Below are 18785 nucleotides of genomic sequence, written 5' to 3'. Positions count from 1 at the left end.
AAGATGGATATGGGAGAGAGGAGAGAGGAACAGGAGCCAAAAACATACAAAGAAACAAAAAAGAATGCTAGGGGAGCTTGCCACTGGAGTGGAGAGATGAGAGACTGTGAAATGGAGAAAAACAGAAAAGGGAAGAGGAAGAAAAGAAAAGAAAAGAAAAAATAAATAAAAATCGGAAAGGTTAAAGAACCGCAGAGTTCCCAGGGATCCCACCGATGCAGCTATGAGGTCTGGCGAAGTCGCTCTTAGATGTTTCAGTATAGCCTGGCCGGAAGGCATAGAGGGTATACAACGCCAGGTATTCAGGGAGCAGAAAGAGAAGGAAGATATAGAGAGACGAGAAACTGAGCAATGAAGAAAGACAAAAAGGGAAAAAGAGGGAAAAGAAAAGAAAACAACTTAAGAAAAAAAAAGAACAAGACAGGCCCCCCAAAAAACAGGAAAAAAAAAAAAACAACGAACAAAGAAATGCCCACAGGGATCTCTATGCACATCTGTGCAAGCCGAGGGGGAAGTCTCCTTGCCACGCAGCACTGCCTGTCCAGAAAGGGCTCCCAACTCAAGAAAAGGAAAAGAAAACAAACAAACAATTCAGAACAGACAAAGAAACAAAAGCCCTGGGGTCCCACCAGCGCGGCAGCCTAGACCGGGAAGCAGCTCCACACTCGAACGGAGCTCCACAGACCCTCAGGAAAAAGCAAAGATGGCGTACAGAACCAGGTATTTGAGCGAAAGGAGGGGTAGGTGGTGAGAGGTAAGGAAGAAATCAAAAGAAGCAGAAAAAAAAGCAACACTAGCAGCCAACAAATGGCACTCAGAGAGCCAGCTAGTGTGGGGTCGTGAAATCTAAGCAGCCGGTGTTTCTCGGACAAGAGACTGTCCGCAGTAAGCAGAGGGTGCCAAGTGTGGGTGACGAAGGGTAGGGAGTGGGAAACCGTATATCACAAATTACCGGAGCTCTGCAGCCCCTCAGGAAGAAGCAAAGATGGCGCACGGAGCCAGGTATTTGCGCAAAAGGAGGGGCAGGTGGTGAGAGGTAAGGAAGAAATCAAAAGATGCGGGGAAAAAAAGCAACACCAGCAGCCAGCAAATGGCACTCAGCCGGCCTGTTTTGGTGGGTGGAATCCAAGCAGCTGGTGTTTCCCGGATAAGAGATTGTGGCCGCGGGAAGCAGAGGAGGCCTAGCGGAGGTGAAGAAGGGTGGGGGGTGGGAAATCCGTATATCGCAAATTACCGGTTGTTTTGTCTCCCGCTGGATGCTTCGTGAGGCTGCTTTCTCTTACCCTGTTTGCTGGTCTCCAATAGGAGGCCAAGATGGTGGATCCGTGCTGCGTTAGCTGGTAGGGGCCCTCTGCATGAATCTCTCCTTGCTCTCCGTTCTCTGTCAGTTTTCTCACTCCTTTCGGTGCTTGGCTGAGTTCTTTATCTCTTCATTTGATGTTTTAGGGTTTCTGGATTGTATTCTCTGTTCGGCTTAGTTTTTCGGATCTTTGCTGTGGAGGGACGGCGTGGTGCTTCTGCCTAGAGCGACATTTTGCCGTAACTCCTCGCCGGTGTTGATTTTGAGTTGTTCACGAAGAAGAATTTTTTGTTTTTTTTAGTTTTGTCTGTTTATTTCTATTGGGATATACTCAGACAAAATACCTGTCAAAAAAATATAAACTGATATCCAATATCATATAGTTAAGAAAAAAAATCAGCGTTAACTTTTTGAAATAACTAAGTAAGGATATTAGTGTAATTAAGAAGCAAGACTTCCAGGCAAAAGAGAAAACAGAAACACACAGGCAAACAGTTTAATAAAAATGCGGTAATTTTTCATTTGTTTGGAAATACTGGCATTAGCCAGGTCTATATTTGATTTGGAGATACCTGATTTGAAATATACGCATACATATACATATGTAACCAGTTGCTTGTGTTGATCACAACTCATGGTGACCCCTTGTGTGTCAGAGTAGAACTGTGCTCCCTATGGTTTTCAATGACTGATTTTTCTGAAGTAAACAGCCAGTCCTTTATTCCAAGGTGCCTCTGGGTAGACTTGAACCTCCAGCCTTCTTGTTAGCAGCCAAGCGTCCTGACTGTTTGCACCACCCAGGGATTTTGGGTGTGTGTACTGTTTTTTTATTGTGGTAAAAGTGTATATAACTGTATATATACTGTTTTTTTATTGTAGTAAAAGTGTATATAAGAAAACATTTGCCGTTTCAGCAGTTTTTACATGTACAATTCCGTGACATTCATTATGTTCATGTTGTGTAAGCATTACCACGATCAGTTTCCAAATTATTTCAGCATCCTTAATAAGCTCAGGGCCGCCTAAGCAATGATTCCCCCCTTTCCACCCGCCTCCTGTCCCTGATAACCACTGATAAACTCTGGTCCATTTTAGATGTTTCATGTAAGTGAGGTCATACAGTATTTGTCCTTTTGTGACTTATGTATTTCACTCAACTGGTACTAACGAAGTATTGAGAATTCAAGAATATTAAAAAAAAAACAAAGGAATCCTTTCATTGTCAAAATTCATGTTTGTTTGCTCCCTGGGAGAAGTAAATTATAGCCTGGAGAAAAATTCATACAAATTTATTTTCCCTTTGATGGTTTGGATAACTGAGAGTTTACTAAATAAGGATGTTAGTTTATCTGAGTGAGGGTTAGGGCTTTCAACAGTCTTAAGGTAATGCTAGGAATAAAGGATTTTATTAGTGCAGCTTACAAAGGGTTTCTTTTGTCTTTCAGATGGATGATAAAGCAGTTTTTCATGAGGAGTTCATTCATTACCTTAAATATGCTATGGTGGTCTATAAACGTGAACCAGCTGTGGAGAGGGTAACAGAATTTGCAGCAAAGTTTGTTACTTCATTTCATCAATCAGAGATGGAAGATGATGATGGTGAAGAAGATGGTGGCATTTTAAATGTTTTGTTTACTTTTCTGTTAAAGGTATTGTGAAAACTAGCACTTTGGGGGAAGGTATTAAAGAAAATTTTGCCATAATAAAAGGCGATGGGAGTATGTATATTTTAGAGAATGAAATATCTGGCAATTGAGAAAACGTCTATGATTATCGCTAGAGAAAATAATTAGAAATACAATTAATGTAAAAGGTGGACTCTTAAAATAACTCCAGCATTAAATTTTCAATGACTCTGCGTTGTATAGGATTTTTATCTTAAAATTTAAATAATCAGTAGAGAGATTAGTATTTTATCTTAAACATAAAGAAATGCTCAGGTTTGCCATGCAGCAACTCAGTTTACTGCAAGGTAGTCATGGTGAGGCACTCAAGTAAGACCTCACAGCATTCATTTAGAACCTGAGAATCAGGATTAACAATTACAGTTACAATGTTAGTCAGTAGTTACAGTCCAAATCTTTAGAACTTCAGACTTTTACCTTTTACAGAGGTTCTTGGGAAGAAGGCTTAACCACAGCTTGAAGTCTGTGGAGGTCCTTCATAGCTAGGGCTGGCGACAGGCAGAATCTCCTCTTTGGAGAGCATCAAGAGTCTAAAGCAGGATCTCCTGCTTCCGCTCTTCTCTGCCTCTACTCTTCTCTCAAAGCATGAACCAAAACCCAGTATGTATATACACGTATATATGAATTTTTAACTTTGGCCTATCACAATAAGTGCTAAGTGATGTCATGCTTACAAATACTAGTATGTCATCTTTTTTTCTTCAAGGTCAAAGATTAGGGGATTGCTTTTGATTTATCTAGTGCCTCAAGGCCACCTTACAGAAATATAATTTTATGCTATAATTCCTTTATCATATCATGTGTGTGCCAAGCCAACTTAGAGAGTTTTCTATCATATCAAGTATTTGACAAACCAGTTTAGGGAGGTTTAACTATATGTTATGCCATGTGACATACTTCAAATTTTTCTGTTGATAATTTAGAAATCCCCTGTATAGTTACGAGTTATAATTTATCATAGCACACGAGTACACTGCCAGTCACCTAGAGGTTGTTTACCACTTTCTTCTGTTTATCAATTTCTAAACTTAGAACACTTCTAAAAAACTTTCTGATGACTTATGATTTCTAACAGCTTGTAAGTTGCTAATGACAAATTTTCTGGTTAGAGTGCTTCACAGAAGTATATTTATGTATTTCTATTTCTAACTTTATGTTATGAGTGAATTGTACATATGCATCTTAAAAGCATAATAATGTTGAAAGCACTGTGAAAGCCTTTGTGATCTGAGAACATTATATAGGCATATGACACTTTAAACCAGTTTTCACATACATTTGTTTTAAACGGGTTCTCTATTTTAGAAGGAAAACAACAGTTCCTACAAAGGGTGTCTTAGCTATCTAGTACTACTAAAACAGGAATACCAGAAGTGGGTGGCTGAAGCAAACAAATTTAGTTTCAAAATTTAGGAGACTGGAAGTCCGAGCACAGAGTGTGACTCTAGGGGAAAGCTTTCATTCTGTCGACTCTGGAGGCAGGTCCTTGTCCCTTCAGCTTTTGATTCCTGGTTCATTGGAGATCTCTGCGTGTCTTGGCATCTATCTTACCCCATCTTTGCTTGTTCCCTTGCTTGTTTAATCTCTTTTGTATTTCAAAGGAGATTAATTCAAAACATATCCTGCACTAAATCCTGCCTCATTAGCCTAACAAAGACAACTATTCCCAAACGGGATTGTAACCACAGTCATATTGTTGTTAGGTACTGTAGAATCAGTCCCACTCATAGGGACCCTGTGTACAACGGAACAAAACACTACCCTGCTCCATCCTCACAGTCGTTCTTATGCTTGAGCCCGCTGTTGCAGCCACTTTGTCAATCCATCTTGTCAAGGATCTTCCTCTTTTTCGCCAACCCTCTACTTTACCAAGCATGATGTCCTTCTCCAGGGCCTGGTCCCTCCTAATATGTCCAAAGCACGTGAGATGGAGACTTGCCATCCAACCTTCTAAGGACCATACTGGCTGTACTTCTTCTAAGACAGATTTGTTCTTCTGGCAGTCTGTGGTATATTTAATATTCTTTGCACACACTTTAATTCAAAGACATCAATTCTTCTTCAGTCTTCCTTATCAGTGTTCAGCTTTTGCATGCATATGAAGCGATTGAAAATACGATGGCTTGTGTTGGGCACATCTTTGCCTTTTACACTATAAAGAGGTCTTCTGCAGCAGATTTGCCCAATGCAATATGTCCTTTGATTTCTTGACTGCTGCTCCCATAGGCATTGACTGATCCAAGTAAATGAAGTCCTTTACAACTTCAGTATTTTCTCCGTTTATCATAATGTTGCTTATTGGTCCATTTGTGAGGATTTTTATTTTTACATTGAGGTCTAATCCATACTGAGGGCTGTAGTCTTTGATCTTCATCAGTAAGTGCTTCAAGTCCTCTTCACTTTTCAGCAAGCAAGGATGTGTCATCTGCATAGCAGGTTGTTAATTAGTCTTCCTCCAATCCTGATGCCACGTTCTTCTTCATGTAGTCCAGCTTGGATTATTTGCTCAGCGTAGAGATTGAATAAGTATGGTGAAAGGATACAACCCTGACACACACCTTTCCTGATTTTAAACGATGCAATATCCCATTGTTTTGTTCGAAAGACTGCCTCTTGGTCTATGTCAGGTTCCTATGAGCACAGTCAAGTGTCTGGAATTCCCATTCTTTGCAGTTATCCATAATTTGTTATGATCCACACAGTCTAATGTCTTTGCGTAGTCAAAGGTAAACATCTTTCTGGTATTCTCTGCTTTCAGCCAAAATCCATCTGACATCAGCAATGAGATCTCTCATTTCACCTCCTCTTCTGAATCCAGCTTGAATTTCTGGCAGTTTCCTGTTGATGTACTGCTGCAACAGCTTTTGAATTATCTTCAGCAAAATTTTACTTGTGTGTAACGTTAATGATATTATTCAATAATTTCCACATTCTCTTCGATCACCTTTCTTTGGAATGGGCACAAATATGGATCTCTTCCTGTCAGTTGGCCAGGTAGCTGCTTCCTGATTTCTTGGCATAGATGAATGAGTGCTTCCAGTATTGCATCGATTTCTTGAAACACCTCAATTGATATTCTGTCAATTCCTGGAGCCTTGTTTTTTGGCAATGCCTTGGGTGCAGCTTGGACCTGTTCCTTCAATACCATTGGTCCTTGATCATATGCTACTTCCTGAAGTAGTTGAACGTCAACCAATTCTGTGTGGTACACTGACTCTGTATTCCTTCCATCTTTTTTTAAATATATATATATATATATATTTATTGTACTTTAGATGAAGGTTTACAGAACAAATAGTTTCTCATTAAACATTACACATATTTTATGACTTGATTAACAACCCCACAACATGTCAACACTCCCTTCTCGACCTTGCGTTCCCTATTACCAGTTTTCCTGCTCCCTCCTGCCTTCTAGTCCTTGTCCCTGGGCTGTTGTGCCTCATTAGTCTCATTTTATTTTATGGGCCTGTCTAATCTTTGGCTGAAGGGTGAACCTCGGGAGTGACTTCATTACTGAGCTAAAAGAGTGTCCAGGGGCCATGCTCTGGGGGGCTTCCATCTTCTTTTGATGCTTTCTATGTTTGATAATTTTGCCCATACAATCCTTCAATAGTTCAACTTGAGTCTTCAGTATTTTCTTCTGTTCTTTCAACTTGAGACATGCTGAATGTGTTTTTCTCTTTCGGTTTTCTAACTCTAGGTCCTTGCACATTTCATTATAATACTTATAATACTGACACACATGTGGTAGACCAGAGTCCTAGAGGTTAGGATTTACAACACACATTCTAGAGGACACTATTCATGTCATAACAAAGAGGAATAATATGCTCTTATAATTTAGCAAATACTTATCAGACTGTGTTTATTTTTAGCATGTATGAATGTATAGTTAGTATACATTTGGATCAAGGTAGCATTATGGTTAATTTGGTAGAATTATGTTTTCTTTGCAAGAAATGAATCATTTGTATCTTGAAATCTGAACATACAGAAGTTCAAATGGTATACGATTATAATATTTTTACACAAATAACATGTGCCTTCTACCGTTGTTTTTCAGCCCACCTCCCCGCCACGGGGTATTTTCGTAAGCGTTGCTATGCCAATTTTTTTTACATGTTACTGTTAAAATAAATTAACATGGTGTGCACTTATGAAAATACCTTGAGGGGGGAGCGCATGGTTCGCAAACCAATGTAGACATGCATTATTTGTGTAAAAATATGGTATGTAGGAATGGTATGTGACTATGAATAAATTTTGATTTGTTTCTGTTTCAGTCTCATGAAGCAAACAGCAATGCAGTGAGATTTAGAGTGTGCCAGCTAATAAACAAGCTCTTAGGAAGTATGCCGGAAAACGCTCTGATTGATGATGATTTGTTTGATAAAATTAAAGAAGCCATGCTTATTAGATTGAAAGATAAAATTCCAAATGTTAGAATACAGGCAGTTCTAGCTCTTTCACGACTTCAGGATCCCAAAGACGATGACTGCCCAGTGGTTAATGGTATGTGTGACTTTCTAAATTTCTAAATTTTCTTTTCAGTTTTATTTGGATTCTGTTAAATTCTCAGTAGTTCAATATTTTTTTTTTTATCATGAACTATGTATGTGGAAGAATAACATAAGGAGCCTTGGTTGTGCAGATGGTTCAGTGCTCGGCTGTTAACCAAAAGATTGGTGATTCGAACCCACCTAGCACCTCTGCAGGAGAAAGACCTAGTGATCTGCTTCTGTAAAGATTACAGCCTAGAAAACCCTATGGGGCAGTTCTACTCTGTCACATGGAGCTGCTATGAGTCAAAATCAACTTGATGGCACCTAAGAGCAACAAGTTAACTTATGTATTTATACAGTTTAAAAACTAAAAACAATTACCAAAGTAGCTACCACCCAGCTTAAAAATTTGGAAATATCATCAGTACCAATTGCAGTACTTTCCTTCTACCTCAGAGGCAACTACTCTTCTGAATTTTGGGTTAATTTTCATGCTTTCTTTATAATTTTACCATATATGTGTATCCTTAAATATTGTTTTCTGTCATATACTATATGAATCGTAGTATATGTATTTTTCTGTGACTTTTTTCTCAACGTTTTTTATTCTAACATTCATGCATGTTAATACATGTATTTTTTATTATAAAACTCTGTTATATATGAATGTAACAGTTTATTCTTTCTAATGTTGATTGTCCCTCTAGTTGTTACCAGTTATTTTGCTCATAAAAACACTATTGCTGCTATAAACTTTCTTGTACTTGGCTTCTGATGTTGTTGTGAGCTAGTTCAGGTTCATAGTGACCCTATGTACAACTGAACAAAACACTGACCAATCCTGTGCCATCCTCACAATCGTTGTGATGTTTGAGCCCATTGTGGCAACCACTGTGTCAATCCTTATTGTTGAGGGTCTTCCTCTTTTTTGCTGACCCTCTACCTTACCAAACATGATGTCCTTCTCCAGGGACTGGTCCCTCCTGGTAACATGTCCAAAATACTTGAGATGAAGTCTCCCCATCCTCATTTCCTAGGAGAACTCTAACTGTACTTCTTCCAAGACATACTTGTTCATTCTTCTGGCTGTTAGTTGTTAGGTGCTGTTGAGTCAGTTCTGACTTATTGCGACCCTATGGGCAACAGAACGAAACACCGCCTGGTCCTGCGCCATCCTCACAATCATTGCTACATTGGAGCCCATTATTGCAGCCCCTATGTCAAGCCATCTTGTCAAGGATCTTCCTCTTTTTGCTCACCCTCTAACTTACCAAGCATGATGTCGTTTTCCAGGGACTGGTCCCTCCTGATAACATGCCCAAAGTATATGAGAAGAATTCTCACCATTCTTGCTTCCAGGGAGCACTCTGGCTGTACTTTTTCCAAGACAGACTTGTTTGTTCTTCTTGCAGTTCATGGTATGTTCAATATTCTTTGTGAACACCATAATTGAAAGGCATCAATTCTTCTTCAGTCTTCCTTAGTCATTGTCTAACTTTCACAGCATATGAGGTGATTGAAAATATCATGGCTTGGGCTAGGTGCACCTTAGTACTCAAAGTGACATCTTTGCTTTTCAACACTTTAAATAGATCTTTTGAAGCAAATTTGCCCAGCGCACTACGTCCGTCGATTTGACTGCTTCTTCCATGGGCATTGACTGTTGATCCAAGTAAAATGAAATCCTTGACAATGTGAATATTTTCTCCATTTATGATGATGTTGCTTATTGGTCCAGTTTGAGGATTTTTATTTTCTTTATGTTGAGGTGTAATCCATACTGAAGGCTGTAGTCTTTGATCTTCGTCAGTAAGTACTTCAACGCCTCTTCACATTCAGCAAGCAAAGTTGTGGCATCTGCACATCACAGGTCATTAATGAATCTTCCTCCAGTCCTGATGCTGTGCACATCTTCATATAGTCCAGCTTCTCAGATTATTTGTTCAGCATACAGATTGAATAAGTGTAGTGAAAGGATACAACCATGACTCACACGTTTCCTGATTTTAAACCATACAGTATTGCCTTGTTCTGTTCGAATGACTGCCTCTTGTTCTGGGTACAGGTTTGGCATGGGCACGATTAATGTTCTAGAATCCCCATTCTTCTCAATGTTACCCATAATTTTTTATGATCCACACAGTTGATTGCCTTTGCACAGTTAATAAAACACAGGTAAACATCTTTCTGGTATTCTCTGCTTTCCATTCAAGCTCCATCTGACATCAGCAATGTTATCCCTTGTTCCACGTCTTCTTCTGAATCTGGCTTGAATTTCTGGCAGTTCCCTATAGATGTATCGTTGCAAATGCTTTTGAATTGTCTTCAGCAAAATTTTACACTTAAGTGTGATATTAAAGATAAAAAAATATCCGTTGCCGTCGAGTTGATTCCATTCCATAGCGACCCTATGGGACAGAGTGGAACTGCCCCGTAGAGTTTCCAAGGGGCACTTGGTGGATTCAAACTGCCAACCTTTTGGTTAGCAGATGTAGCTCTTAACTACTACGCCACCAGAGTTTCCATATTAACAATATCGTTCCGTAATTTCTGCATTCTATCGGACCACCCCTCTTTGGAATGGGCATAAAGATGGATCTCTTCCAGTCAGTTGGCCAGGTCAGTGTCTTCCAAATTTCTTACCATAGATGAGTGAGTACTTCCAGCAGTGCATCCATTTGTTGAATCACCTTACTTGGTATTCCATCATTTCCTGGAACCTTGTTTTTTTGCCAATGCCTTCAGTGCAGCTTGGATTTCTTCCTTCTATACCATTGGCTTTTGATCGTATGCTACCTTTTGAAAACGTTGAACACTGACCAATTCTTTTTGGTACAGTGACTGTGTATTCCTTCCATCTTCTTTTGGTGCTACGTCGTTCAGTGTTTTATCCATAAAATCCTTCAGTATTTCAAGTTGAGGCTTGAATTTTTTCTTCAGTTCTTTCAGCTTGAGAAATGCCAAGCGTGTTCTTCCCTTTTGGTTTTCTAAGTCCAGGTCTTTGCACATTTTATTTTAATACTTTGTCTTCTCAAACCACCCTTTGAAATCTTCCATGTAGCTCATTTACTTCATTATTTTTTCCATTCACTTTAGCTACTCTACCTTCAACAGCAAGTTTCAGAGTCTCTTCTGACATCTTTTTTGTCTTTTCTTTCTTTCCTGTCTTTTTAATGACCTTTTGCTTTTTTCGTGTATGATGTCCTTGATGTCATCCCATAACTCCTTTGGTGTTTGTTCATTAGCATTCAGTGAGTCAAGTCAATTCTTGAAATGGTCTCCAGATTCAGGTGGGATACACTTAAGTTTGTATTGTGGCTCTCATGGTCTTGTTTTAATTTTCTTCAGCTTCAACTTTATCTTGCGTATGAGTAATTGGTTTGTTTTGGAGTCAGTCTCTGGCCTTGTTCTGACGGATGATATTGAACTTCTCCATCATCTCTTTCCACAGATGTAGTCAATTTGATTCGTGTGTTTTCCATCCTGTGTGGTCCCTGTGTATAGTCGCTGTTTATGTTTTTGAAAAAAGGTATTATTTGTAATGAAGGAGTTATTGGTCTTGCAAAATTCTATCATGCAATCTCCAGCATCATTTCTTTCACCAAGGTCATATTTTCTGACTACTGATCCTTCTTTGTTTCCAACTTTTGCATTCCAATCATCAGTAATTATCAGTGCATCTTGATTGCATATTTGATCATTTTTAGACTGCAGAAGTTGGTAAAAATCTTAAATTTCCTCATCTTTGGCCTTAGTGGTTGGTGCATAAATTTGAATAATACTTGTATTAACTGGTCTTCCTTGTAGGAGCATGGATGTTATCCTATCAGTATTGTACTTCAAGATAAATCTTAAATGTTCTTTTTGACAACGAATGTGACACTGTTCCTCTTCAATTTGTTATTCCTGGCATAGTAGATCATACGATTGTCTGATTCAAGTGACAATACCAGTCCATTTCAGCTCACTAATGCCTAGGAACAAATCTGTCTTGGAAGAAGTCCAGTCAGAATCCTGCTTAGAAGGGAGTATGGAAAGACTTCATCTAACATACTTTGGACATGTTATCAGGAGGGACCAGTTCCTGGAGAAGGACATCATGTTTGGTAAAGTAGGGAGTCAATGAAAAAGAAGAAGGATCATGAAGATAGCATAGGATCAGTCTGTGTTTCATTCTGTTGTGCATAGGGTCGCTATGATTCGGAACCAACTCGACGGCAACTGATAACAACGATGCCTAGGATATTGATCTTTATGGTTTACATTTCATTTTCGATGACTTCCAGTTTTCCTAAATCCATACTTCGTACATTCCTCATTCCAATTGTTAATGGATGTTTGTAGCTGTTTCTTCTCAATTTTGAGTCATGCCACATCAGCAAATGAAGGTCCCAAAAGCTTGACTGTATCCACGTCATTAAGGTTGACTCTACTTTGAGGAGGCAACTCTTCCCTAGTCGTATTTTGATTGCCTTCAAACCTAAGGGGCTCCTTTTCCGGCACTATACCAGACAGTGTTCTGCTGCTGTTCATAAGGTTTTCACTGACTAATTTTTTCAGAAGTAGATTGCCACGTCCTTCATCCTAGTCTTAGTCTGGAAGCACCACTGAAACCTGTCCACTTCAGGTGACTCTGTTGGTATTTGAAATACCAGTGGTGTAGCTTTCAGCAACTCTCAAGCCACCACAGTCCAATAAACTGACAGATTCATGGTGGATAGCTCCTGATACACGTGTTAAAGGGTTTTGCTAGGGTGTATGTCTATGAGGGGAGTTGCTGGGATATATGCGGGCTCAGCTTTATATGATAACGTGAAGTGTTCTACCTAGTTATATCATTTAATATTCCCATTCATAGTGTATAAGAGTTTTTATTGATCCATAATCCTCTCCAGTATTTGGTATTGTCAGACTTCTAAACTTTATCTTTAGTGGCCACTTACATTTCTTCTGTATAATGCCTGTTAATGTGTTTTGTCCATTTTTCTATTGGGTTGTCTTATTGTTTTATTAGAGTTCTTTATTCTGAAAGGAAGTCTTTTGGTTATATAAATTGTAGATATTTTTTCCCTACTTTAGCTTATTCTCTTTGGTGTGTCTTTTGTTGAACAGAAATTTTTAATGTCTAAATTATCAATGTCTTCCTTTATGACTTGCACTTTTTATTCTTATGTAAGAAAACTTTCTCCACCTGTGGGATCAAAAATGTAGTCATATTTCACTTTTCCATATATGCCTAAGAATATTTCAGACCCTCTTCTGTTTTATCATTCTATTTGTCTATCCCTGTTACTTTAGCTTTATAATCAATCTTGATATCTGGTAGTAGTTGATATTTTATGACACACATAATAATATTGTATAAAATGTAAATGTTTTAATAATCAACACGTACTTCATCATAAAGATGGGGAAAATGTGAGAAGTGTAGGTAGAATAAACATTTAAATCCAGCTAATGGGTTTTGTTTCAAGGAGTAAAACCAGAAAGTTGTTTATTTTTAGGACTCATTAAAAATCAAAATAATAGGCCCCTATAAAGCATATCAATTTAAAATAAACTGCTTGCTATGCTAGACTCTCCTAACTCTGGAGGAATAAAAAAGACTTAATCTCGATGGAATTTCCAAGATCTTTAGGGCCTTTTCTTTTCAGTTTTATCCTTCAAGCCCAGTCTGTTGATAAATTTCTCATTCCATCCTTGGAATAGAAGTTGGGGGAAAAATCTTCAACTAAAATTAAATGTGTGAGACTAAAAAATGATATCTTTATCATTTTAAAAACATCTTGAAGTATCAAAGTGTGGGTTATTTTATGACTTGTTTTTTCCTTAGTGTACTAAATACGTATTGCTCTATTTTTAGCATATGCTACTTTGATTGAAAATGATTCAAATCCAGAAGTTAGGCGAGCAGTGTTATCATGTGTTGCACCATCAGCAAAGACTTTGCCAAAAATAGTAGGACGCACCAAGGATGTGAAAGAGGCTGTCAGAAAGATGGCTTATCAGGTAAATAAGTTCTTGTGTAGGCTTTTTTTTTTTTAATAATTTATTTTGTTGTTGTTGTTGAGAATATACACAGCAGAACATACACCAACTCAACAATTTCTACATGTACAGTTCACTGACACTGATTACGTTTTCAAGCTGTGCAAGCATTCTCACCCTCCTTTTCTGAGTTGTTACTCCCCTATTAACAAAAACTCACTGCTCCCTAATTTTCCTATCTAGTCTTTTGAGTTGCTATTGTCAGTTTGATCCCATATAGATAGATCTTAAAAGAGCACAATGCTCAAGGCAGACTAGTTAAGGTAAACTATTGTTTGGTTTTAAGAAGACTTCAGGGGATATTTTTGGTTTAAGTTTTAAGGATTATCTCGGGGCAATAGATTCAAGGATTCATCTAGCCTCCCTGACCTCGGAAATTCTGGATTCCATGAGAATTTGATATTGTGTCCTGCATTTTCTCCCTTTTGATCAGGATTCTTCTATAGAATCTTTGATCAAAATGTTCAATGTTGGAAGCCAGGCACCATCTAGTTCTCCTGGTCTTATGGCAAAGAAGAATGTTGTTCATGGAAGCAACTAACCACACATTCCATTTCTTCCCCCATTCCTGACTCCTCTTCTTCCTTTGTTATGTAGGTATATTCTTAAAAGACAAGAAGCCATATTCTTAAAGTACTTTTGAAAAATACTTGGCAGATAATAAGGATTGCTCCAATTGTATTTTTTATTGACAGTATAGGTTATTTACTGCATTTTTACATGTTACATACAATAACATGTAAAAAAAATTGACATAGTAGTGCTTATGAAGTACCTCATATGGGGAGGGCGTGGTTGGCAAACAAATGTAGAAAGTGCATCTTATTTGTGTAAAAATACAGTAGGCAGAATCTTATTGTATCAAATGCATTAGCAGATATTAATTTATTTTGGAGAGTGAGTAATTTTCTTAGTGGGTGAAGGAGATATTGCTAGTTATGAAATCTCTTAATTGTGTTGGATTTAATGACCATCTTTTTATTATTATTTTTTCGTTAAGGTTTTAGCTGAAAAGATCCATATGAGAGCTATGTCCATTGCTCAGAGAGTAATGCTCCTTCAACAAGGTCTTAATGACAGATCAGGTAAAATATACATCTTTATATATAAAACACTAGTAGAGTTTTAGGTCACACTTATATGGTTTAGGAAACAAATGTCCTAAGTTAGGTCGAGTAAACCTATCATTTCAATAAACCTGGTGAAATCCATCTTGGTGTGTTGTATAGAAAACATTTCCTAGAATTAAAGATCTTGTCACTTGAAAGGAACAGTATAAAACAGTGGCATCAGAGGTCCTCTAACTTTATGAGGAGGAGGATAATCAGCATAAACCCAGTGCTGATTCCTCTGAGGGGAGGTCAGACATGTCTCCACTCTGCAACCTTTTTATAAATTCTGACAACAGCCGTCCTCCCCATGGCACACTCTACTTCTCTGCCTCCACTGTTAACAGCTGTCCAGTGTTATAGCTCTGTGTCTCCTGGGTGTAGGATGTTCTCAGTGCAGGGACCCTGGATCCAAAGGATGCACTCCGCTCCTGGGTCTTCTTGATGGTAGTGAGGTCCCCCCTCAAACTGTAGGATTGGCTCTTTTTAATCCTAGCAGGGTGACAATACTGACTAATCCCCTTGGTGGGCCATAGGCACCTTATTTGCATCGTCCTAGCCAATTCTAGCAAGAGTTTTACACACCTTATTTGCATAGTCCCACTCAGGCATTTTGTGGGAGTTATAAGACCATGGCAGAAAGGCCATATAAAAAGAAAACCCGTTGCCCTGCAAGCAGAATTCGTATGTTTCAATCTCCCTGTATTTTACAGATAGAGAAACTATAGTTTAATGCTATACAGCTAATTTATGTCACCAGTAGGGCAGGACCTCTCTTTCTTCCTTCTGTCCTTTAAAATCTGCTATATATCCTTTGTGTATTCCTTGATATAAATGTGTTCTGTGCGTCGGAAACAGCCATTAGGAAAGGTCAAGTTAGTATAATTACTGTTTTCTTTCCCCCCTCTTCCTGTTAATCTAGAGAATTTGCTTACATTGATGACAAGTAATGGTAGGATAAAAATTTGCAACTCCCACGAGAAGGCTAAGATGGCTCAATTTTGCTGTAGCAAGAAAACTGAGTTTGAAAGCATTGTCGGTGACCTTAAAAGGCTTGGGCAGTGATATGTACTTGTATGAGTCACTGCCACAAAACAGCAATCATGTAGCAGATGAAGTCATGCAACAAGTGATATAATAGTTTTTATACATGGTGTCGCTATGAGTCAGAATCGATTTGACAGCAACTAGCAACAATATGGAAGCCCTGGTGGTGTAGTGGTTAAGAGCTACGGCTGCTAACCAAATGGTTGGCAGTTCGAATCTACCGGGTGCTGCTTGGAAACTGAATGGGGCAGTTCTACTCTGTCCTATAGGGTCTCTGAGTCGGAATTGACTCGACAGCAATGGGTCTGGTTTTTTTTCTTTTTTTAACAACAATATAGTCTGGACTAACACCAGAGGAAGAATGCAAAGATTTCATTATAGGCTGTGGTGGTGGTCAGGCATTTGGTTCTGAAGTGAGTGCCATAGTAACTTTTGCAGTATCATTGTAGTTTTTTTTTTTTTTCTCTAGTATGCTTTGTTCTGCTTCTTAATCGTCACCCATTTTTATTGTAACTGTGGACTTTATGTTAACAGTGATCTGATAAAAGTTAATTGTAATAGGCAAAATGTAGGAAATGGAAGCTAGAGGGAGACTCTGTTGATCTGTTTCAAATGACTTAACAGATGCTGTGAAACAAGCAACGCAGAAACATCTTCTCCAAGGCTGGTTACGTTTCACTGAAGGAGATATTTTAGCGTTGCTTCATCGATTGGATGTGGAGAATTCTTCTGAAGTGGCAGTCTCTGTTCTGAATGCGTTATTTTCAATGACTCCTCTTATTGAACTTGTGGGGACCTGTAGAAATGATGCCAGGTACATAAAGGATTCATTATTGGAAATGTGATACTGATGAACGTCTGCAATTAAACCTTTTGTTTTTCCGTGCATAACCACAGATTATTTCAATACCTTATATATACCCCTCTTTTATTTTCTTTACTCTGATGAATGTCTTTTTTTTCCTGTTTGTTTTCTTTTCCTGGTATAAGAACTCATTACTGTATCATAGACTATTTTACTTGCATTCCACTGCCCCCTCCCCTCCATTTTGTTACTTTCAGTTTTGCATTATTCTCTGATGGGAAAATTCAACATCTGTCCCTGTTACATGTTTGCTCATTTGATTATTTTTTTGGGGTGGGTCTAAGTTTCTTTATTCCTTTTTGTGTAGATTAGCCAATGACTTTATAATTTAAAAGGATGGTGGTTATAAATCAGGTCTGTTTCTTATTTTTAACTGGATATTAATATTATGCCTGCTTTCCTTCTCTCCCTTTTAAATAAAGGAAATTAATTCCACTGGAAACATTAACTCCTGAAATTGCATTGTATTGGCGTGTCCTTTGTGAATATTTGAAATCAAAAGGAGATGACGGTGAAGAATTTATAGAGCAGATTTTGCCAGAGCCTGTTGTATATGCAGAGTACTTACTAAGGTAAAATTTCTTCCATTGATTTAGACTGTGTTTGTGTTGCTGCATGTGGTAACCTCCCAGGCCCTCCTCTCAAAGTCCTGCTTGATTGGAAATAATATAAATATCATTTTTTTGGATACGCAGGGATAAATCAGTATGCACATTGAGTCTTTCTGAAAAATATCCTGTGCTGGTTAGTATGCTGGAAGAGCAAAGTAATATTTTGAGGGTCATTTCCTCAAAACTGTTAAGATATGATTGTGAACATTTCTCCATAAGGTTGATAATGATGATGTGTTACTTTCTGAAATTGGCTGGCAAACTTTTACATTCCAGATAGTAAATATATTTGGCATTTTGGACCATGTAATCTTTGTTACAGTGACTCAGCTCTGCCAAAAGCAAGTATGTAGATGAATGAGTGTGGCTGTTTTCCCATACAGCATTTATTGATTTTTATGGCATTAAAATTTTAATTTCATATAATTTTCACGTTATGAAATGTATTCTAATTTTTTCAATCATTTAAAAAATGTAAAAATCACTCATAGTTTGAGAACAAGAGCTGTACTAAAACAGAACAGATTTGGTGCATGGGCCATAGTTTTCTGACTCCTGCTTTATGTAATCACAGGGGATCTTTGTGGCAAGTTTTATTGTTGAGTAAAAACTGTTACTATCTAGCTTTTCTAATTGTTAAGGATTTTCAAAATATAGCTTTTTCTTAAATTACTTTGACTACTCTAATTTCTACTTAATTTCACTTTTCAAAATTACAGTAAATGAAATATGAATGTGTTCTTGTCAAAATTCAAATACAGAAGTATGTAGAATAAAAACGTGGAATTCTTCCTTTTGTCTCCTACTTCTCCAATTCCATTGAATCTTCAGCGTTAGTAGCTAAACAATTTGGGATGTACATTTTCAAACCTATTTCTTCGTATTTATGTATTACCATTTACCATTGCTGTCAAAGTGATTCTGACTCATAACAACCCTATTGAACAGACTAGAACTGCCCCATAGACTTTCCAAGGAGCAGCTGGTAGATTCAAACTGCCAAGCTTTTGGTTAGCAGCTGAGCTCTTAACCACGGTGCCACCAGGGCTCCATATTTTTTTATATATATATATATATATATATATATTAAATGCATGAATGATTTTTTTAAATATGGCATATAATACTTAGTATTTTAATTTTTTTTCACCTATTGATATCTGAGATCATTGTATGTTAATACATAAAAATGTATCACATTCTTAACAATATGTTCCACAGTATGGTGGTAACATTTAATTTTTTTCTCTATTGGCGAATACTTAGGATGTTTTCAATTTTCACTTGTAACAATAATGGTGTATTAAACTTCTTTATACTTTGTTTTTAAATTGTTGCACTTTAAGTGAAAGTTTACAATTCATGTTAGTCTCATACAAACACTTGTACATATATTGTTTTGTGACCCTAGTTGCTCTCCCTATATTGTTACACTCTTCCTTTCCACCCTGGATTTCCTGTGTCCATTCAACCAGCCCCTGACCCTCTCTGCCTTCTCATCTCGCCTCTGGACAGGAGCTGCCCATTTAGTCTCATGTGTCGACTTGAGCTAAGAAGCACACTCTTCACGAGTGTCATTTTATGTCCCATAGTTCAGTCTAACCTTTATCTGAAG

At 37.9% G+C, this 18785-nt stretch overlaps 1 protein-coding gene across 1 annotated transcript in view; it reads left to right on the top strand.

Moving 5' to 3' along the window:
• Window positions 1-18785, top strand: part of NCAPG (non-SMC condensin I complex subunit G) — a 59896-nt gene that overhangs the window by 5883 nt on the left and 35228 nt on the right. Inside the window, exons 2-7 of the mRNA XM_004375155.2 lie at window positions 2746-2949; window positions 7272-7500; window positions 13354-13499; window positions 14539-14623; window positions 16319-16508; window positions 16982-17131. Of these exons, the coding sequence (XP_004375212.1) occupies window positions 2746-2949; window positions 7272-7500; window positions 13354-13499; window positions 14539-14623; window positions 16319-16508; window positions 16982-17131 (1004 nt within the window). The remainder of the gene's footprint in view (window positions 1-2745; window positions 2950-7271; window positions 7501-13353; window positions 13500-14538; window positions 14624-16318; window positions 16509-16981; window positions 17132-18785) is intronic.

The sequence above is a fragment of the Trichechus manatus genome, unplaced genomic scaffold, assembly GCF_000243295.1.
Source record: "Trichechus manatus latirostris isolate Lorelei unplaced genomic scaffold, TriManLat1.0 scaffold00034, whole genome shotgun sequence".
Taxonomy (NCBI): domain Eukaryota; kingdom Metazoa; phylum Chordata; class Mammalia; order Sirenia; family Trichechidae; genus Trichechus; species Trichechus manatus.
This window is presented reverse-complemented; position numbering and strand designations above follow the sequence as displayed.